The 23,966-nt window shown below is 37.4% G+C and overlaps 1 protein-coding gene across 1 annotated transcript in view; it reads right to left on the bottom strand.

Annotated features, from left to right (window-relative positions):
- Positions 1-23,966, bottom strand: part of OXSR1 (oxidative stress responsive kinase 1) — a 69,848-nt gene that overhangs the window by 21,190 nt on the left and 24,692 nt on the right. Inside the window, exons 4-8 of the mRNA XM_059664411.1 lie at positions 19,280-19,421; positions 12,952-13,007; positions 5,449-5,558; positions 4,223-4,324; positions 1,286-1,419 (exon numbers count right to left, since the gene is read on the bottom strand). Coding sequence (XP_059520394.1) covers positions 1,286-1,419; positions 4,223-4,324; positions 5,449-5,558; positions 12,952-13,007; positions 19,280-19,421 — 544 coding nt within the window. The remainder of the gene's footprint in view (positions 1-1,285; positions 1,420-4,222; positions 4,325-5,448; positions 5,559-12,951; positions 13,008-19,279; positions 19,422-23,966) is intronic.

Here is a 23,966-nt window from a genome sequence, read left to right as displayed (position 1 = left end):
ATTCTATACTTAAGAGCCTGGTCCTGATTACACCACACACCTACCATGTAATTCTGAGCAAATCACTTCTCTAAGGTTCAGGATCACCTGGTCAATTCCCTAAAAACAGTGGTTCTTAAACGTTGCCGTGCATTATATCTGGGAGCTGAAAAAAATCCTGATGCCTAGGCTGCACCCACACCAATTAGAGTGGAACCAGGGATCATTAGCTGATCAAATTCTCCAGGTGATTCCCATGTGCACTCAAGCTTGAGAACCAGGATTTCTATAAAGAGTAACAGACAGAATAAATGCACACTGACAACAGTCATTACCATTCCTATTTTTTCATTCAGTCAAGTTTTCAATAGGTTCGATAGTTTGCACAACATTGCTTCTTATAATTTATTCCTTTCTTCTAGGATCGTTTCCTTCTTTCTAAATACAATTTATAAGAGTTCTTTAAGTGCTAAAACATGACTGAAAAACTTAATCTTTGAAAAATATCTTAATTCTATGCTTAATTCTTGAATGTTAATTTGATTAGTTGGAGAATTCTGGGTTAAGTTATTTTCTCTCAACATTATGCCAGTATATTCTGGCATCAACTGTTATTATTGGGGAAGTGGCTAATGGTCTACTTGCCATTCCTCAGGAGGTAATCTGTTCCCTCAGGGTGCATTTAAGAGTTTCTATTTGCCTCACTGTCCTGTAGTTTCATGACCATGTGTCCAAGTGGAAAAGGGGAATGCTGCTTGGAATTTTGGGAGATGGTCTTTAACCGGAGGATATAGGTATATCAATTCTAGAAAATTCTCAGCTATTATTTCCTTGAATATTTTATCTTCCACATTTTTTCTAATCCTTCCTATAAAGTCCATAGGTACATATATGTAGATTTGTATACATATGTGTATGTGTGTGTCTGTTACATACACACAACTCTGAACCTTCTCATTCTAGCCTCTATATCAGTGGTTCTCAACCTTCCTAATGCCGCGGCACTTTAATACAGTTCCTCATGTTGTGGTGACCCCCAATTTCATTGTTACAAATTGAACATAATTAAAGCATAGTGATTAATCACAAAAACAATATGTAATTATATATATGTGTTTTCCGATGGTCTTAGGTGACCCCTGTGAAAGGGTCGTTCGACCCCCAAAGGGGTCACAACCCACAGGTTGAGAACCGCTGCTCTGTATGTTCATCTCTCTTTCATATGCACAAATAATTCTCTGTGCATGTATGTGATTCCTAGTAACATATTAGATGAAGAGAAAAGTAAGCCTTATCTGATATTTACCTTTTTTCTGGATCCTTTTGAAGGCACAATGAAATCATTTTTCTAAATGATTTTCCGTATTTTTTCAGCATTTCTTTATCTTGAACACCAGTTTCCAAACAAGGAGGATCATTTTGCAGTGTCAACATCAAAACCTGTAAGATTTTCAATATAACAAAAACTTCTAAAGACTCAGTAAAGTAAAATTAAATGCTGTGGCCACGACATTTTAATATGGACAACCCCCGACATACGAGCAGATATTATTTTCCAGAAGTTCACATTTAGACCAGTTGTTCAGAATCCAGAGTTATCCACATAAACAATATCCTACAGGAAGTTCCCAGATGCTATGCCTACTAGAGCTCAACTGTATCCACACTATATATCCTTTAATTGGACTCCTTTCTTCATGTCTTCTGTCCCCACTCCTATACTGCCAAACTACCTTTAAAAAAATTAAAACCATAGCAAAATTCAGAGTGTGAACTTGCTGACTTTACCTATTCATGGCTCTCTTTCAACTTGATGCCTTGTTATCTGGCCTTCTCTTCCCAGAACTCCTCAGATAGTTCTATCATTAAAATCACTAATGATGTCCTAGATAACAAAGCTGGAGCTTTATTTAGTTCTCGTTCTTCCTACTTTCCCCGCAGCAACTGACAATCTTGACTATCCTGTCCATCTGTTCCTTCCTGGACTTTCATGGCAACATACTAGCTTAATGCACAGAGATGCAAGTAATGAAAGTCATTTTTATGTGATGGGACTTTGGGTGATTCTTTTACTATACTGTTTGACTATTTTTATAAAAGCATAAGCCATTTTTCTACACATAAAGTCAACACTAAAAAATAAAAAGCTAATATGCAAAGTGTCCCCTTGGGAGTTCACTAGGAGACCAGGAGTTCGATCGCTTGCTATGAAGTGTGCTGACCACCAGGGGGCAGCACGAAATGAAGGCCTCGATCCACTCCTATCGCTGGCCAGGCCTAGGGACCCTACCCGTGCATGAATTTGTGCACTGGGCCTCTAGTTTAAAATAAATAAAAATAACATTTTTTTATTTTTTTTGCTTAAAATCAGCCTCCCACCTTACAGTTATATATTTAAAAAAAAAAAAGTTTTGTGCATACCCACTTTCTCCTAGGAATCTTCAACCGTTAGGCAAACTATGACCTTAAACATCACTTACCTTTCACAGAATCAAAATTGCACCCACCAAACATGTAGGTCAATATATATGTACTAGAGGCCCAGTGCACGAAATTCGTGCACTCAGGGGGGGAGGCCCTCAGCCTGGCCTGCACCCTCTCACAGTCCAGGAGCCCCCGTGGAGGCAGGAGCCTCTCCCTGCATTCGAAAGCCGTGAGCCGGCTTCTGGCTGAGCGGCGCTCCCCATGGGAGCACACCAACCACCAGGGGGCAGCTCCTGCATTGAGCATCTGCCCCCTGGTATTCAGTGCACATCATAGCAACTGGTCATTCTGACGTTTGGTCAATCTGCATATTACCCTTTTGTTATATAGGATATGTTTTGAATATGGAGAGAGAGAGGTTTTTTCATAATAATCTTTTACTGATTTTGTACCTCTCCACATTGTTAGATCCTTAAAGGGAACAGAATAACATCTTTTTAGAGCAGCGGTTCTCAACCTGTGGGTTGCAACCCCTTTGGGTGGTCAAATGACCCTTTCACAGGGGTAGCCTAAGACCATCCTGCATATCAGATATTTACATTACAATTCATAACAGTAGCAACATTACAGTTATGAAGTAGCAATGAAAATAATTTTATGGTTGGGTCACAACATGAGGAACTGTATTTAAAGGGCCAGGAGGTTGAGAACCACTGTTTTAGAGGTTCTACAGTACACCAAAATCATACAGGTGTGAATAATATCAATATAACAATTCACAATGGTGGTCTGCCATTTCAAACAGTCATAGAATATCTTATAAAGTGGCAAGAAGAACTATAAACAATAACTACAAACAAAACAACTATAAACAATAACTGCAAACAAAACAGAATTCATGTGCATATTACAACTAAAGGGTCACATAGATAAAAATGGTTACCAATAGTACTGGCAGCACCATCTTAAACACAAAATACTCATTCTGTTACTAATGTTAGGGACAGGATTAATGACTACACTTCAGGTAACGACTACATTAGGAAATAATAATAGGCTTTTAATAAAAGCTGCTTAGTGTCCTAAGCAAACTTTTATCCAATATTAAAAATAATACATATGGCCGAAACCGGTTTGGCTCAGTGGATAGAGCGTCGACCTGCGGACTGAAAGGTCCCAGGTTCGATTCCGGTCAAGGGCATGTACCTGGGTTGCGGGCACATCCCCAGTGGGAGGTGTGCAGGAGGCAGCTGATCGATGTTTCTCTCTCATCGATGTTTCTAACTCTCTATCCCTCTCCCTTTCTCTCTGTAAAAAAATCAATAAAATATATTTAAAAAAAATAATAATACATATGTATGGCACATGAACACTTTGCATGGGTTATCTTATTTAAGATATAAAAAGCACTTAAAGCAGTGCCTGGAAAAATAAGTGCTCAATGAATGTCAGCTATAACCACTATTAATTCATAACCCTTCCAACAACCTTATGAAGTAGAAACGATCACCATCCCCAGTAAGGCTGTTCATCCCCATTAAAGGTGACTGTACGGAACACACACTAAAATGAGAGGCATCAGACCCTAATATCAAACCAGTTAGTGTCAGGAGATGGACAGTCATCATATAAAGAGGACCGCTACAATGTACAGTCATTCAATACTAAATACCAAATATCTACTACAGATTTTAACTGCTCCAGGAGTTAGAAGGAATGCAGGGCAGAATTCCATGAGTAAAAATGTCAAATGAAGAAAGGCTCTGAAATGGAACTGTGTGGACAGGAGCTGGGGTAGTACTTGGGGTATAAGCCTCACCTTCATTGGCGGATACTTATGATAAGGAGCAGCCCCCGTGGCCAATTCAATCGCTGTGATCCCGAAACTCCAGATATCAGCTTTGAAATCATACCCTCGGACCTGTAGGAAACAGAGAGATGAACAGGATTACCTTTACCACCCTAAAAGCACTTTTAAAAAGTAGCTTCCAAAAGAGAAACAGTGAGAATAAAAAAAATAATAATAAAAAAAATAAAAATAAAAAGTAGCTTCCAATATGTGTCAGGAACCATGGAAGTGTTCATAGGTTTTAAACCAATCATATAACCTAAAGTAGGCAAAAGCTAAACATACTTGGGAACAGAAAAAAAAAAAAGGAACCAAACTGTATGAATGTTCACCAACAATGGAAAATCGTTAAATATGGTACATTCACTTAAAGAAATATTATATAGGTAAACAAAAGCAAGGTTAATGAATTCCATATGAAAAACACCTGTGATAAAAATACAAAATTGGTCATACTGCCTGGCCGGTGTGGCTCAGTGGTTGAGTGTTGATCTATGAACCAGGAGGTCAGGGTTCAATTCCTGGTTAGGGCACATGCCCAGGTTGCGACCTCTATTCTCAGTAGGGGGCGTGCAAGAGGCAGCCAATAGATGATTCTCATCACTGATGTTTCTATCTCTCTTTCCCTCTCTGAGATCAATATATTTTTTAAAAAAGATTAGGTCATTTAATTTGTACTAAGAAAAATATTACTAAACCAGTCTTCATTATATTATTCCTTAGGTTGTCTTTAGTATAAATCCTAGTTGCATATGTCCTTTGTAAAGTTCTAGTTTTTTTGTTTGTTTTTTTTAGTTCTCTTTTAAAGGAGGACAAAAGTCTTAACCAAAGATCAAATATGTGTATTTCCCAAACCTAATCTAGTATACCAACAGAAGCAAACATTACTCAGTGTTTTTCAATTTCATAACAAAACCCTAAACCATTTTAAAACACACAGTACCACCCTGGTCGGTTCGGTACAGTGGATGGAGCGTTGGCCTGCAGACTGAAGGGTCCCAGGTTCGATTCCAGTCAAGGGCATGTACCTTGGTTGCAGGCACATCCCCAGTATGGGATGTGCAGGAGGCAGCTGATTGATGTTTCTCTCTCATTGATGTTTCTAACTCTCTATCCCTCTCCCTTCTTCTCTGTAAAAAAATCAGTAAAATATATTTTTTAAATAAAAAATAAATAAAAAGTAAAACACACAGTACCTGTTCCATAACTTCAGGTGCCATCCAGCAAGGGGTTCCAACAAAGGTCTTTCTCACTTTATTTCGGGTAATATCACCACCAGTTGCTAAAAAAGCACTAACACCAAAGTCTGAAACAGAGAAAATAACAGCAAGGCATTAAAAGTACAGTAAATAACATAAATAAATAGGAAAATAATATAATGTAGTTATAGTTCTATATGCAAACAGCATGACATCTTCTGCTCTTCTTGCTAAACTTTTTTGTGCATGTGAGAACAAAGCAAATTTTACTCAAGTAGAGAAACACAAAGGCCAGGGGCACGGGCATGGCTACACAAGAAGCAAAAAGGACACGTCCCAGCAGACCTGGGCCACCTAGAGATTAAGCTGAGCCTCTGCGGAACTTCTGGACCAAATTAAAACACAGCTGAACAGGTCCTTCATTCCATTCCTCTCCACCCCGACACATCATCGTAGTCTTAGGTTTTCCTCCTTGCTCCACTCCATTCTTTTCACTTTATCTTCCCAAACTGAAACTGCATACTCATCTACAATAATAAAAGCATAATATGCTAATTAGACCGGACAGCCAAACGACCTCCTGGACTTCCTTCCAGGCGAAGCTGGGCTGCGAGGGTTGAGGCAAGCCGCCACGGCTGTGAGGGCAGAGCCCCTTGCATGAATTTCATGCATCGGGCCCCTAGTCTATCTATAATAATAAAAGGGCAATATGCTAATTAGACTGGAGTCATACTGGACGTCATACCAGACGTCCTTCCAGACAAAGTCAGGGCTGGAGGGAAGCCCGGGTCCCAGGTGCCAGAGGGAAGCCGGTGCTGGCAGCCGGGGGAAGAAAGGCCTACTCTTGCACGAATTTCATGCATTGGGCCTCTAGTTAAACAATAATTCCTCACTGCCCTCTCCATACAGCCCTGACAATCAGCATTCTACTTTCTGTCTCTATGATTCTGACTATAAGTACCTCATATGAGTGGAATAATACAGCATTTATCTGTTTATAACTGGCTCATTTCACTTAGCATAATGTCCTCAAGATTCATCCATGTTGTAGGATATCAGAATATTCTTCCTTTATAAATTAAATAATATTCCATTGTATGTATATACCATTTTGAGTACTGATTATTTCATTGATGGAACACTTGGTTTGCTTCCATGATTTAGCCACTATGAATATGCTGCTATAAAAATGAGTGTACAAATATCCGTTTGAGTCCCTGCTTTCAGTGGACTGCTGGATCATATAGTATTTTTAAATGTTTCAGGAACTGCCATACTGTTTTCCACAGCAGCTGTACCATTTTACATTTCCAACAACAGTGAACAAGGATTCAAATTTCTCCATATCCTTGTTATATTCTGGGTTTGGGGGTTTTCTTTTGATAGTCAATCCTGGTGGATGTGAGGTGAAATTTCCTCGTAGCTTTAATTTGCATTTCCCTGATGATTAGTGATGTTGAGCAGCTTTTCAAGTACTTACTGGCCCCTTGTTTATCTTCTTTGGAGAAATGTCTATTCAAATCCATTTTTTAAAACCTTGCTCTTTTTGATGTTAAGTTTTAGGAGTTCTCCGTAAATTCTGGATATTATTAGCCTCTTATCAGGTATATGACTTGCAAATATTTTCTCCCATTTAATGGGTTGCCTTTTACTCTTTTGGTAGTGTCTACGCACAAAATTTTTAATTTTCATAAAGGCCAATTTGTCTACCTTTTCTTCTGTTAAGCCATGCCTTTGGCATCATTTCTAAGAAATCATTGCCAAATCCAATGTCATAAAACTATTTTTCTATGTTTTCTTCTTAGAATTTTATTGTTTAGGTCTTATGTTTCAATCTTAGATCCATTTTGAGTTAATTTTTGTATATGGTGTTAGATAAGGGTCCAACTTAATTTTTTTTCATGAAAGTATGCAGTTTTCTCATCACCATTTGTCCTTGAATAGACTTGGTATCTTTGTCAAAACAATTTAACCATATACAGGGTGGGCAAAAGTAGATTTACAGTTGTGAGTATGAGAACTACAATTTATTCTTGCACTATTATTTATTAACTAAAGGCCCGATGCACAAAATCTGTGCAAGAGTAGGCCTCCCTTCCCCCAGCTGCCGGCACCGGCTTCCCTCTGGCACCCGGAACCGGGGCTTCCCTCCGGCCGCCAGCAGGCACCCAGGACCCAGGCGTTGCTCCAGCCCTGGTTTTGTCTGGAAGGATGCCCGGAATGATGTCTGGTCTAATTAGCATATTACCCTTTTATTATTATAGATTATTGTATTTTTCCATACAAACAACCATAAACCTCTTCTTGCCACACTCTGTATGTGAGGGTTTATTTCTGAGCTCTCTTTCCTATTTCATCTGTCTCTGACTATCTTTATGCCCATAACATACTATTTTTTAAAATATATATATATATCTTAAATGATTTCATAAAGGAAGGAAGAGGGAGAAAGTGATAGAAACATCAATAATGAGAGAGAATCTTTGATCGGTTGCCTCCTACACTCCCCCTACTGGAGATTAAGCCAGCAACCTGGGCATGTGCCCTAACCAGGATTCAAACTGTGACCTCCTAATTCATAGGTCAAGGCTCAAACACTGAGCCATACCAGCCAGGGCATACATAACATACTACTTTTATTACTGTTGCTTTGCAATAAGTCTTAAAAACAGGGAATGTCATTCTTCCAGCTTTGTTCATTCTTTTTCAAGATTGTTTTACCTATTTGAGGTTATTTGAGATCCCATATGAATTTTAGGATAGGTTTTTCTATTTCTACAAAAAAAAAAAAAAAGAAGAAGAAAGAAATCATTGGGATTTTTATAGTGATTGTACTAAATCTGTAGATCACTTTGGGTAGTACTGACATTTTAACAATAAAGGTATCCCCACTTTCTAGTTTGCATAATACGAAAGACTACATGAGTATCTGTTTTCACTAACTAAAAGAAACCTGAAGAAGGTTTTCATGTTTACAGAAAAAAAGCCATTACTATACCAATGTAGGTTTTTTGTGAGATCAAGTGGCTAAAGTTAACATTCTGAAAGCAGGAGATTCTCTTTGCTTTATGCCATTTTGGCTTACGAAAGATTTCATAAAAGTGCTCTACATCAGGTAGTGGGAAAACCTGTATAAACAGTATATAACTGGATCATGTGTTTTGTTTGTTTGTTTGTTTGTTGATCATGTGTTTTTTTTATCCACTCTGTCAATCTCTGTCTTTTGACTGGAGAGCTAACCATTTACATTGAAAGCAATTACTGATATGAAGAAACTTCTGTCACTGTATTATTTATTTTCCTGATATCTAATAGTTTTGTCCCTCATTTCCTACGTTACTTTTGTGTTTTGTGTTTAGTTGGTTTTTGTCTATATTCTACAGTTATTTTCTTTGTGGCTACCACAGGGGTTAGACTTGCCATTCTAAAATTATAACACTCTAATTTGAATTTATACCAACTTACCTTCAAGACAGAAAAACGCTTCTCCTTTATAGTCCTGTTCCCACCCTTTTTGATTACTGATGTTACAAAAGCACATCTTAATACATTGTGTGTTCAAAACCATAAATGAACAATTCTTTTAAAAGCACTAGTTTCTTAAATTATGTAGACAAGATGGACTTATAAACTAATGTTACTGTAATACTAACTTTTAGACCAATTACTGTTTTCAATAGTGTATTAGTTTCTTAAATCATGTAGAAACCACAAAAAGTAGAGCTACAAACCACTGTTGCAGTAATACTTATAATAACAGCTCTCATACTTGCCCATGTATTTACCTTTATTGAGGTCTTTATTTCCTCATCCTGCTTGGAGTTATTGTCTAGCATCTTCTCATTTCGCTTTGCAGGTCTCCCTTGGGCATTTCTTGCAGGGCAGGCCAAGTGGAAACATAATCCTCAGCTTTTATTTATCTGAGAATGTCTTATTTATCCCTCACTTTTGATGAAGTTTTATCAGATAATGGATTCTTGGTTGAGAATTCTTTTCTTTTAGCACTTGAATATATAGGCCCACTGCTTTCTGGCCTCCGTAGTTTCTCATAAGAAATCTGCTGACCACATTATTCAGTATCCCTTGTGACAAGTCATTTCTTTCTTGCTGCTCTCAAGATTCTTGTCCCTGGCTTTCATAAATTTGATTATAATGTGTCTTTTAGGGTTTTTCATACTTGGTGGTCAATGAGCTTCTTTGATGTTTATATTCATCCAATTTGGGGAGTTTTCAGACATTATTTCATCAAATACTCTCTCTGCCCCTTTCTCTCTTCTCTTTTTGGACTTCCCACAAAGTGCATGTTGGTCCACTTACTGGTGTCTAACTACTCCCTCAGCTCTGGTTCACTCTTCTTCAGCCCTTTTCCTTTCTATTCATCATATTGCTAATTTTCACTTCCCTATCTCCAAGATCACCAATTCTTTCTTCTACCAACTCAAATCTGCAAGTGAGTCTTCCAGTGAATTTTTCATGTCACAGTATAGTTATTGTACTTTTTGCTCCATAATTTCTTTTTGGTTTCTTTTAGGTGTTCTCTCTTTATTAATAGCTCCATTTTGTTCAGACATTGTTTTTTTTGGTTTCTGTACAGCATCCATTACTTCTCTGAGCATCTTTAAGACGGCTCTTTTAAAATCTTTGTATAGCAGATCTGCCTTCAGGTCTTTTTCACTGACAGTTTCTGTTGACTTATGTATTCCCTTTGAATAGATCATACTTTGCAGTTTCATTAAATGCCTTGTAAGTTTGTTGTTGTTGAAAACTGGAGATTTAAATCTGATTAATATGGCAACTGTGGAGATCATATTCTACCCCATTTCCAGGGTTTGCTGTTTTTTTTGTAAATGTTTTTGTTTGTTGGAGACTGTGTCTATGTCAAGCATCAGCCTGAGATGTAAACTTAAAGGTCTTCTCAGATCTTTTCTGCATGTGCAGTCATTTTCCAATTTTCCCTGTAAATGTAGGTGTTTTTTAATGTCCTAGTCTTTAATGTCTGGCTCCAAAAGGGGAAAGACGAGAAAAATGAAGGGAAGGAAAATGGGTGCTGGCCTATTAAGTTGCCTGGAAATCACTGTGGGGAGGAAGAGGGGGTGTATAACAACCATAATGGCTGTTTGCCTCTTTGCCTGCACCTTTGAGATCTGAAGCAGCAATCACTGATCAGAACACAGATGCATGATATCTGGAGAACAGATCATTTTTGCCCACTATGATTCCCACAAGTTGTGTGCAAACCATTCCAAAAAATGCACAGCTGCATACAGTGGCTGATGGGTGAGAAATTTGGCTCTGAAATTGACCAAATTAAGCACAATTTGCAATCTAAGACCTTCCCTAGAATTTTCAAGCCTTTAATGGTCCACAGAATTCCAAAACAGTTACAGTAAGTCCTCACTTAACATCAACAGGTTCTGTGACTTTAAGAAAAACAATGTATAACGAAGCCAATTTTATCATAAGCTAATTGATATAGAAAGAGTTAAGTTCCTACAGCATCTCATCTATCTTTCTATCTATCTATAATAATAAAAGCATAATATGCTAATTAGACCAGACAGCCGAACAACCTTCTGGACGAAGCTGGGAATGTGAGGGCCGAGCCCCTTGCATGAATTTCATGCATCGGGCCTCTAGTATTATAATGAAATGATGGACAAAATGTTTTCGAGAACCCCACTGTGCATCAGATTCTGCCAGTTCAATTGCTGTCCAGGTGGGAAGACAGATTCCTGGTAATAATTCTGTTCACTATTTTATCACAGTCCTCTCCTTTATTTTTTTCTTCCACCTCGTTTTGCTTCCCTAAGCAAGACAGACAATTGTCCCTGATGTTAAACTTACATAATGGAGTCACATTCTATATACAAACTGTAAACTTACTTTTGCGGGCCCCTGTAATATAATTTGACTGGTTTATGTCATCCTGTCTTTATAATTTATTAATGTTGTTGTATGTAGTTATAATTCTACCCAATTTCAACTAGATAGTATTCTAATGTATAAATTAACCACAAGTTATTTATCCAGTATACTAATGAAGGGCTGGGGGATCTTTTAAACTTTCTCAATGCTTATGAGCACCACGCACACGTAAGCATGAGTTTCTCTAGGCCATGCCATCTAAAAGGCAAAGTTTTAGGGTATGCATATCTTTAACTTAATTTACACTCTCATGATCAGAGTATGAGATTTTTTCCTTGCTTTACATCCAAACTAACAACTGGTATTATTAGATTTGTAAGCCAACTGAGTCAGTATGACATGGTATCCCAATGATACTCTACTTCGTTTTTAACTGATTACTAGTGAGGCTGAACACCTTTTATACTTATGTTTCTTGTTTTTTTTAAATATATTTTATTGAGAGGAAGGGAGAGGAATAGAGAGTTAGAAACATCGATGAGAGAGAAACATCGATCAGCTGCCTCCTGCACACCCCCTACTGGGGAGGCGCCTGCAACCAAGGTACATGCCCTTGACCGGAATCGAACCTGGGATCTTTCGGTCCACAGGCTGACGCTCTATCCACTGAGCCAAACTGGTTAGGGCTATACTTATGTTTTAATGTCTTCATCTGAGAAGCCTTATGTCTATTTTCTAATCAGATTTTTTTCTTAATGAGTCCTTTATTTATTCTAAATTTGAGCCCTTTATCAGTATTCATGCTGCAAATATCTTCTCTATACCCTGTGGTTTGCTTTTTACTTATTCAAGGTGATACACTGTTGGTTCCTCTTTTGATGAATAAAGGTTGCTAATTTTAAGAATCAAATTTATCAATCTTTTCCTTTATATTAGAACATCATGTGGCTTGGTTAAAATATTCCCTTACCTTAGGACATGAAAATGTGTACCTAAGTTATCTTTCAATGCTGAAGAAAGAATTAAGTTTTGAGTGATTATCTTCCTCCTGCCAAACACCAGACTGTTGCAACAGTGCACATGGGACTACACTGAGGTTTTCTCAGATCATCTGCTTGCTCAACAAGCCTGTGGTTCCACCATTCTGGAGTCTCGGCCTGAAGCAAGGGTTACTTCACCAGGATAGCCACCTTTGGCAGACCCTGGACTCCAACTCTTCAGCTCTGAATCTCCCAACAGCGCACTTCCACCTCTCAAATGACTCTTCCTAATTGGCAAATACCCCATGTCCCCCAGTACAGAAGCAGCTCTAGATCGCCTCTCTATAGCATATTTATTCTTAAACATAAGGCGGTTTCTTGACTACTTCTCCTTTAAAAAACTGTACAGAATGCTATGAGAAACCATAGAAAAAGACCCTAATGTGGGATAAGGAGTCGATAACTAGAAGGTGATGAGTAATAGTCAGAAAAACGTCTAAGATTGAAAATGAATATTGAGAAGTGAAGAATATCTTGAGAGTCAGCAGGGATGTGCCAATATAGGGTGCGTGACGAGAAATGATCCAGAAAATGTAAAGATGGGTCATGTGGTTCTACTGAGCATTAAGTCAAAATAAAAAATACTAATCATTACCTGCAATCTGTACTGAACCATCTTCTCCAAGAAGAATATTTCCAGCTTTCACATCTCTTTAAGAAAAACAAAAATTACATATTAAAATAACACGTATTCTTTGGAGTCACATAATTTAAGAAACTGTTCACTATATTCATACAGCATAGCCACTGAAGTGCTCTATTTTGCATTAAAGGGTATTAAGGCCAATAGTAAATTTTTAAAAATTTTAGTCACTTGTACTAGAATCCAACCATTATAAACAGAAAGCTAGAATTACATAGAGTTTTAAAGCCTGAGGTGATTAAATGTTTGATTGGGTAATAATAGTGACCAAAGAATGTGATCCTCACCTAATTCTACTTTGTGAAATATATTGATTTTTTTCTAAAACCTAACATATGATCAAAATTTTTAAATGGTCAGTATGTGGTCGAAAATAGGGATTATTCTATGATTATACCATAAACACATTGAGCCTCTGCCACCCTGGTGATCAGTGAGCGTCATAGCAACCAGTTGTTCCTCCAGTCATTCTGCTGTTTGGTCAATTTGCATATTAGGCTTTTATTATGTAGGATTGATTTCAGACAGAGATAGAAACATCAATGATTAGAGATAATCATTGATTGGCTACCTCCTGCATGCCCCCAGGAATCAAGCCCACAACCCAGGCATGTGCCCTGACCAGGAATCAAACCGTGACCTCCTGATTCATAGTTTGACTCAACCACTGAACTACACCAGCCAGGCTCCAAATACATTCTTAAGTGAAGAATATTATATGTAGTATGTTGCCATTTGCCTGGGTTTGTTTTTGTTTTTTAAGCAGAAAGAAGGATATATAAATTATGTTATATTGGCCTAAAATCTCTCTCAAAGGAGTCACAAGAAAATGGCAAGACCAGGGGCTAGAGCAGTGGTTCTCAACCTTCCTAACGCCGCGACCCTTTAATACAGTTCCTCATGTTGTGGTGACCCCCAATTTCATTGTTACAAATTGAACATAATTAAAGCATAGTGATGAATCACAAAAACAATATGTAATTATATATGTGATTTCCGATGGTCTTAGGTGACCCCTGTGAAAGGGTCGTTTGAACCCCAAAGGGGTCTCGACCCACAGGTTGAGAACCGCTTGGTCTAGAGCATGCATGTCAAACTCACGGCCTGCAGGCCGCATGCGCCCCACAACGAATATTTTTGTGGCCCAGCCAATATAACAGTATATAAGAAACATTTTAATAAAAATTTCACAACTTAATTTTTACAGTATCCTGTTATACATAATTATTAATAACGAACTACAACATTCGCTAATGACTGATTACTATAATCGTGTTGCATTCATCTCCCTTATGTGCTTTACACGCAGGTGCACCATCTCTCTCCACTAATACCAGCAGCGAGTATTTTAGCAGCCGACTGCCACATCATTAGTCTTGTACTGACTTGTTTGGTGTGCGCAACAGAAAATATTTCGCTTTTCGAGAGCAAGAAAAATAGATTTATTTGCATTGTGCTTATTAATTTGTGCAGTTATTCAGTGTCTGATAATTTCCAAGAAAAAACTTAATTTTTATTAAAATGTTCTATTATCTTATGTTAACGATTACTCAATTATTTCAGCCCTTTGTATTCAGCATGTCTCTATTGAAATAAACTTACATTTCTATGAAAATTGAGGCTTTTGTTTTTTTGTGGCCCACATAAACTTAAATCTCATTTATCTGGCCCGTGTTAGCCTTTGAGTTGGACATGCTTGGTCTAGAGCAGTGGTTCTCAACTTTCCTAATGCCGCGACCCTTTAATACAGTTCTTCATGTTGTGGTGACCCCCAATTTCATTGTTACAAATTGAACATAATTAAAGCATAGTGATTAATCACAAAAACAATATGTAATTATATATGTGTTTTCCGATGGTCTTAGGAGACCCCTGTGAAAGGGTCGTTCGACCCCCAAAGGGGTCACGACCCAAGGTTGAGAACCGCTGGTCTAGAGGTTCAGGGAAGGAAGAAGACTATTTTACTTTTTTCAGAACAGTTTTAAATTTACATAGAAACTGAGAAGAGAAGATAGTACAGAGGTGTTCTCATACACCTTATACTCAATTTCCTTTATTATTAGCATGTTACATTAGTATGACACTTTTGCCACCATTAATGAACCAGTATTGATGTGTTACTATTAACTAAAGTCTACCATTTATTCAGATTTTTTTAGTTTTTACCTAATACCCTTTTTCTGTCCCATGATCCCATCCAGTATACTACATTACATTTAGTTGTCATTTGTCCTTAGGCTCCCCTTGTCTGTGACAGTTTGACTTTCCTTTTTTTAATTTTTTTATTAATATATTTTTATTATTGATCTTAGAGGGGAAGGGAGAGGGAGAGAGAGATAGAAACATCAATAATGAGAGAGAATCATTGATCGGCTGCCTCCTGCATGCCCCACACAGGGATCGAGCCCACAACCCGGGCATGTGCCCTGACTGGGAATCGAACTGTGACCTCCGGGTTCATAGGTCAACATTCAACCACTGAGCCACGCCAACCCGGCAAGACTTTCCTTGTTTTTGATGGCCTTCACAATTTTGAGGAATAAGGGTCTAGTTTTCCATAGGATGACCATCTCATGGATTTGTTTGTTTCCTTCATGATTAGACTGGTGTTATAAGTTCTTGGAAGAAAAACCACAGAAGCAAAGTGCCATTTTCATCACATCATGTCAAGAGTACATGGTATCAACATAATTCAGTCACAGTTGATATTGAGAAGACTTGTTTTTTTATCATATACATTTTGTGCAGTGTGAACTTTTGCCTATTTAAATGATGTTTCTAAGTTTTTGTCTTTCATAAATGAAGAGACAGTCATGCATTTTCAGCAGAACCTTCGCCTTTCCGGAGTGATTCACCAGATAATCAATTCCTGTTCCCTTTTGAAACCACAAGTGCAATCTGTAGAACAGCTTCCAGGAGTGAAAGCAGAGGAATGCCACGCAGTGAAAGGGCTCCCTGGACAACTCACACACAGCAGGACAACTGACCTTTCAAGAAGAAGATTTGTAACTAAATATCTGGCGTCAATATGGTCCTTGATGAAAGAACTGTTGTTACTTGCCACAAAGAATAGCAAGCAACCCAGCAGCCCGGAGAGTTAAAGCCTCCATCCACCCTTAAATAGCAAGAAAGGTGAGCTCTGTTTTTCTCGGCTTCATGCCATTCCTCACATGTCACTATTGCACCAAAGTTACAAATTCCTTTTAAAATTAAAAGGAATATCATAGACATGCTTAACTTTCTCATTAATACCCAACACAAGTTTCTCCCCATGACATTTTTATGACTCATCAATCAGCACAGTTTATGGAAAATTTGAAAAAGGGCAAGAGAAGAAACAAATCAAAACAGAAGCTGGCGAACGCACTACAGTTAGGCATCTTAAACTAAATATTTAACATTTCTTTTTTTTTTGGGGGGGGGGGTTCACTTTGACATATTTATTTAATTATTAAAACTACTTTAAATCGCCGAAACCGGTTTGGCTCAGTGGATAGAGCGTCGGCCAGTGGACTGAAGGGTCCCAGGTTCGATTCCGGTCAAGGGCATGTACCTGGGTTGCGGGCACATCCCCAGTGGGAGATGTGCAGGAGGCAGCTGATCGATGTTTCTCTCTCATCAATGTTTCTAACTCTCTGTCTCTCTCCCTTCCTCTCTGTAAAAAACCAATAAAATATTAAAAAAAAAAAAAAGAGTTATTTCACTTTAAAAAAAAAAAACTACTTTAAATCAATGTTACTAAACAAGGAGAATTCTGAGATTGGTTTTGGAAATTCGGAACTCTTAGCACCTTTCTTGCTTATCTACAAAAAAACTTGCTTTTTCCCTCCATATTCTAATTACTCCTTAAAACCTCAGTTTTACAACTTGGTAGGTGATCTTCAATCAGTTAGTTTTCTGGGCCTTTGCTTGTCTGTTTGTTGAGGGATTAGGATTTAGTAGTAGGTGATTTTTAAAAATTCAGGTATAACTGACAAAACTGTAAGATATTTTAAGAGTATAAGAATGTGATGGTTTGATATAGGTATATACAGAGAAAGGATTCCACCCCCATCGAGTAACTTAACATATCTATCACCTTACATATTTACATTTTTTTGGTGAGAACATTTAAATTCTATTCTCTTAGCAAATTGCAATAATACAATATACTAGTATTGTTATCAACTACAGCAGGTCCTGTATTAATGTCTTTCATTCAACATAATTTCATTATAATGTTGATGAGATGCTATAGGAATTTAACACTTGTTTATAAAATAATAAAAATAAGTAAGTAAAAATGGTGAGAGTAGGCATTATTGTCTTGTTCCTGATCTTAGAGAAAAAGCTTTCAGCTTTTCACTGTTGGGTATGACATAAGCTGTGGGTTTGTCATATATGGTCTTTATTATGTTAGGTACATTACCACTATAGCCAGTTTGTTGAAAGTTTTTATCATGTAAGGATATTGAATTTTGTCAAATGCTTTTTTTTTTAGTCTATTGAGATAATCATAAGATTTTTATTATTCATTTTGTTAATGTGGTATATCATATTGATTGATTTGCAAATGTTGGACCATCCTGGCATCCCTGAAATAAATCTCACTTGATCATGGTATGATCCTAATGCATTGTTCAATTCAGTTTACTAATATTCTGTTGAGGATTTTTGCATCTACATTCATCAGGGATACTGGTCTGTAAATTTTTTCTTGTAGCGTCCTGTCTAGCTTTGGTTATCAGTGAAATGCCAGCCCTTAAAATGAGTTTGGAAGTGTTCCCTCTTCTTCTATTTTTTGGAAGAGTTTGAGAAGGATTGTTGTTAGTTTTTTAAAAATTTGGGTAGACTTCTCCAGGGAAGACATCTGATCCTGGACTTTTCTTTGCTGAGAGGTTTTGACTGATTAAGTCTCCTACCTAGTAACTGGTCTGTTCTGATTTTCTATTTCTTCATAATTGAATCTGGGGTTATATACTTCTACAAATTTACCCTTTCTTCTACACTGTCAAAAATGTGTTGGCATATAATTGTACTACTCTCTAATGATTCTTTGTATTTCAGAGATGTCAGTTGTAACATTCCTTTCATTTGTAATTTCACTTATTTGGGCTCTTACTCTTTTTTTCTTGTTGAGTTTGGTTAAAGAATTGCTAATTTTATCTATCTTTCCAATAAACCAACTTTAGTTTTATTGATTTTTCTTTTTTTTTTTTTACACATATTTCTATTTTATTTATTTCCGCTCTGATCATAACTATTTCCATTTCTTTCCTTCTGTTTCCTTTGAGTTTATTTGTTCTTTTTCTAGTTCATTAGGTGTAGAGTTAGAGCTATTTGGAGTTTTTCTTGTTTCTTGGGGTAAGCCTGGATAGCTATGAATTTCCCTCTTAAACGGTTTTTGCTGCAAGTTTTGAAAAGTTGTGTTTTCCTTTTCATTTGTTTCAAGATAGATTATTTCCTGTTTTAATTTCCTCTTTGATCCATTTTAATAGCATGTTTAATAGCATGTTATTTAGTCTCCACGTATTTGTGTTTTTTTCCAGTTTTCTTCCTGTAGTTGATTTCTAGTTTTATGCCATAGTGGTTGGAAAAGATGCTTGATATGATGTCAATTTTCTTGAATTTATGAAGGCTTATTTTTCTGCCTAATATATGATCTATTTTGGAGGATGTTCTGTATGCACTTGTAAAATGTGTATTCTGTGTTTGTTGGGTGAAATGTTACATAAATATCTATCAAGTCCATCTGGTCTAATGTGACATTTAAGGTCATTATTTCCATATTAATTTTCTGTGGTCTGGATGATCTAGCCACTAACCTGAGTGGCATATTAAAATCCCCTACTATTATTGTATAACTGTGTTACACAGCTTTTTAAGTGTTATTTTTATTTTTTTAAAGTTTTAATTAAAAATATTATTTTACAAAGAGCTCTTAATAATTTGAGAAAATATTCAAGATGTAAAAGAAACAAAGTTACATATACAGGTTTATCTTAAATATTTTTTAGCACATGAAAGAGACTAAGAAGGAATAGTCAAAAATGTTATCAGTGATTGCAGTGACTGCCTCCTGGTAAGAAATTGGGAATTTTTCCTGTTTTTGTATTTTAAAATACTAGCTGTGTAATTAAAACCCTAACCACAATGTATTAAAACTAGTAGTGCAAAGAACCATGTTAACACTCAGATTATGATTAAATCTGTAAAAGAATAGGAAGTGGCCTCAATGAAATGATATAGCACAACTACCACTGCACTTATCCAAAAGATAAGGGAATTGCCTTTCACGTACCTGTGAATCTGTCCATTTTTATGCAGGTATTCCAGCCCTTCCAACACTTCTTTGAGTATTGTAGCAATGGCAGGTTCGTCTAGGACTCCACTTTTGTGTTCCCCCTTCGCCACAATGTGCTTAATAATGTCCAGAACAGAACCTGAAAACAGAAGACAGTTTTCCATAAAATTTTAACTAATTCAATGATTCAGAGACATTTTGAAATCAAATTATATGTAAACCTTTTGATAAACTGTCTGGGAAATAAAGGAAAAAAACAGCAAATATAAAGAAATACAAAAGTTTAAGATTAATAATTTATTCGCAATTCTAATCTAAAACAGAAAGTAGCCTGCTAATATCCAAACAGTAGTGTTAAACAAGCATCATCTTCAGACTTATGAGAATTAGTAGAGAACTTTTAACCACCTCTGAAGAATACTTAGGTTAACCACGCCCATCAATTAACACTTTAACATAAGGTACCACAAAACAATTTAAGTTCCAATACCAGATTAGCATATACAATATTATGTGACTAGAGGGAAAAAAATTGAAATGCAAGTCAAATTACAGAATAAATACTTGGAAAGAAAAAATCGTATGTGTATTCAAACTGACTTAAGAGCTAAAATTATGTTTCAGATTAATAAATAATAGAAATAAAAATTTTTTAAAAGAAATACAATAGGAAAGGCAAAGAAAAGTTAAAATGGTAGTTCTCTTTAAATAATAGCCCACATGTATTATCAATCCCATTCTTCCCAAGGTGGGAAACAATGCTCCTACTAAAAATCAGGGGGAGGGGAAAGGTGTCCATATTGTAATTAAATCATAGAATGCTGACGACCATAACTATTATAATTTGTAACAGTTTGCTAGAGATTTGTAAGACTTCTGGCAGCACATGGCTCAGGAAGATCACGGAACCAAATAAAACCATCTCTAATATTAGAAATTGTACCAAGAACTCTGAAACACAACACGAACGGCACTGAAAAGACTGGATGCCCATTTCCTGGCATAAGACCTTCATGACCAAGACTAAAATGAAAACACGCGCCACTTTTGTTGACACCTTGCCCTGGTGGGTATTTACATTTCACTTAAGAGGAAAAACATGTCCTTCCAAATAGGTGAAAGGAAGCAGTCTAGATGAAAACATGGGAGGGTTGAACCCATGTTCACTTTAGCTCCCACTTGAATTTCCAGTAACTTGATAAACTTGATTTTTTAAAAAATGTTTTTATTGACTTTATCTAGAGTAAGAGAGAGGGACAGAGAGATAGAAACATCGATCGGTTGTCTCCTGTACACTGCCACCCAGGGACTGAGCCCACAACCCAGGTTGTGCTCTGACCAAGAACTGAACCAGTGACCTCTCAATTCATGGGTTGACACTCAACCCCTGAGCCACACTAGCAGGGCTAAAGTTGATTTTTTTTTAAAAGCCCTGGCTGGTTTGGCTCAGTGGATAGAGTGCCAGCCTGTGGACTGAAGAGTCCTGGGTTCGATTCCGGTCAAGGGCACATGCCTGGGTTGCAGGCTCGATCCCCAGTTGGGGGCGTGCAGGAGGAAGCCAATCAATGATTCTCATCACTGATGTTTCTATCTCTCGCTCCCTCTCCCTTCCGCTCTGAAATCAATAAAAATATATTTTTAAAAAACAAAGTTTTCATGTTTAAAAAAATAAAAAAGGCATAAACCCAGAACAAAGAATAGAACAAGAATGATAACAGAAGAGAGACAATAATTTTTTTGGAAGAAGGAAAACAGAAAGAGAAAAGGTAACTGACTACTTTTGCAGAGTGGAGAGATCTGAAACTTCAATGCCTACTGAATGTATGCCAATTAGGAGAAAGTGATGTCTACCTAGAGTTTCAGAAAGGCTCAGAATAGAAGGACCACAAAAGGGGAAGAGAGGGGGAACTGAAGGAAAGGGTTGTAAACGGGAAAACTGGTTGAAAGTTCATATAAGGGAGAGTAAGATCCCCCGACCCGCCCTTCCCCCTCTGGAAGCCAGCCACTGTCTGCATCACCAGCAGGAGGCAGGCAGTTTACGCTCCTTAGAAAAAGAACCAGGGAGGCTCCAGATACTCGGTAACTTCTCCATACATTACCTCACTTCCTCTCTTTAATGCTGGGTTTCACCAGACATCCACAAAGGGGGAGGACTAAGGGATAATTTTAGTTCTGCTAAGTTTAAGCAATCACACATTAATCCCCAAAACAAAGTGACTACACTAACAGGCCACATACTTCATTATTCTGAGAAATCCAGACCACATAAGAAATGCTTAGTAAGAAGATAGCTGTATAAATGCCAACTGAGTTACATGTTTGTAACGTAAGGAATATCTAAATTAGAAATACAAAGGAAGAAATTTCTACTAGGAATTGAAAGTTAACACAATTTATTCATTCAACAATTAAAACATATTACATGCAGTATCTAGAACTGGGTGCCACAGAATATGCCGAGATATATATGGCACGACTGCTGACTTTCTAGAATTTCAGGCTGATGGGTCAGGGAAATGGATCAACAGAAACCCTAGGGCACATAAAAAGTTTAAGAAGTTTGAAATAGGAACTCCTTTTCAGAATCTTAGATTTTTATTAATTTCACATCATCTAATGATCAATGGGGAGGTTAAAGCAATGCACATCCCCAGTCTACATCCAGAACAGATACTCTGAACAAGGCTTCATATGAAGCCCCTGGGATAACAATGTCTTTTCCAGTTCAGTCTCCAGCAATATAATTTTTATAAGTGGAGGGATGATCAATCCACTAAGATCATCATCTATTTTTTTTAATTAAATTGATTGGAGTGACACTGGTCAACATGTGAACCTATAGGTTTCATGTGTGGGTTTCTATGTTGTAAGATCTGTATATTGCACCATGTGCCCATCATCCAAAGTCAAATCTTCTCCTGTCACCTTATATTAGGACCCTCTTGCCTCTGCCAACCACCATTCTGCTGTTTGTGTTCATAAGTTTCAGTTTTATATCCCACATGAGTGAAATCATATGGTTCTTAGCTTTTTCTTACTTATTTCACTTAGCATAATGTTCTCAAGGTCCATCCATGTTGTTGCAAATGGCGCTATTTCATCCTTTCTTGCGGCTGACTATTATTCCATTGTGTACCACATCTTCTTTATCCAGTCCTCTATTGTGGGACTTTGGTTGTTTCCATGTCTTGGCCAACGAGAATAATGCTGCAATGAACATAGGGGTGTATAAAACATATCTCTCCAAATACACAATTTCGAGTTTTCTAGGTATATACCCAGGAGTGGGATTGCAGGGTCATATGGCAGCTCTATTCTTAATTTTTTGAGGAATCACCAGACTGCTTTCCATAGTGATGATTCCAGTCGACATTCCCACCAGCTGTGAATGAGGGTTCGTTTTTCCACGACCTCTCCAACACTTGTTATTGTCTGTCATGTTGTTAATGGCCACTCTTTACAAGCATTAGGTGGGATCTCATTGTAGTTTTTATTTGCACTGCCCCTGATTGCCAGGGAGGTTGAACATCTTTTGCTATATCAATTGGCTGTTTGTATGTCTTCTTGGGAGAGGTGTATTTTCAGATCCTCTGCACACTTTTTGATTGGATTGTTTGTTTGGTGTTGAGTTTCCTTTTGAGCACATCTGATCTTCATCTTTCTTTGCCAGTTTGGACCTTCCCCCTTTCCCTTGTATGTTTTTGTTGTCACAAATTATTCCTGTTTATGCTCTATGTTTTTTGATGATCTTACTTGTAGTGTTGTGACCTTAATGTTCTTTGTTTCAGGTAGAATAATTCCCTTGAATATTTCCTACAATGAAAGTTTTATGGTGATAAAATCCTTCAGTTTCTGTATGCCCAGGAATGTCTTTTTTTCTCCTTCATCTTTAAAGGATAATTTTGCAGATGTATCATTCATGGCTGGTAATTTCTCTCTTTCAGACATTTGAATATTTGGTCCACTTTCTTCTGGCTTGTAGTTTCTGCTGAGAAGTCAGATGAAATTCTGATGGGTTTGCCTTTGTAAGTCACATCCTTCTTTTCCCTGGCTACTTTGAGAATGTTTTCTTTCTCATTAATTTTTGACAGCTTCATTACCAAGTGCCTTGGAGAAGGCCTCTTTGGATTGAGGTAACTAAATGTTCTGTTTGCTTCTTGGATTCAAGGATCTAGTTCTTTCCATAGATTTGGAAAGTTCTCAGCCACCATTTGTTTTAATAGACTCTCCATTCCATGCTCCCTCTCTTCCTCCTCCACAACGCTTGATTCTGATGAAGTCATAGAGTCTTGTAGTGCTCTTTCATTTTTCTTTATTCTCAGGTCTCTCTTCTTCCCTCTGCATCATTTCTTGATTCCTATCTTTAATATCACTAGTTCTTTCCTCTAACTGGTTTGTTCTGCTTCCTATGCTCAACAATTCACTCAATCTACTGCCCTCCTTTATTTTTGCATTTATCTCTGAAGAGGTCCTTCTACTATGTTCCAGTAGATGGTGCTGAATCGCAAGATTTTGACCTCTGAAGTCTCCCAGATTTGAGCCTCCTTGGCTTCCTTAGGACAGTACTGCAGTACTGCTTGGGGGTGGGTTTTGATGGCGACCCCTGACCTCCGTAAGGTCCCAACCCAAGCACGTCTCCTGGAGATCAGTCACAGGGAGAAGCAGTGATTCTGTTGCAACAGCT

Source organism: Myotis daubentonii, chromosome 14, assembly GCF_963259705.1.
Source record: "Myotis daubentonii chromosome 14, mMyoDau2.1, whole genome shotgun sequence".
Lineage (NCBI taxonomy): Eukaryota > Metazoa > Chordata > Mammalia > Chiroptera > Vespertilionidae > Myotis > Myotis daubentonii.
The sequence above is the reverse complement of the archived record's forward strand: the minus strand, read 5'-3'. Positions and strand labels throughout refer to the sequence as shown.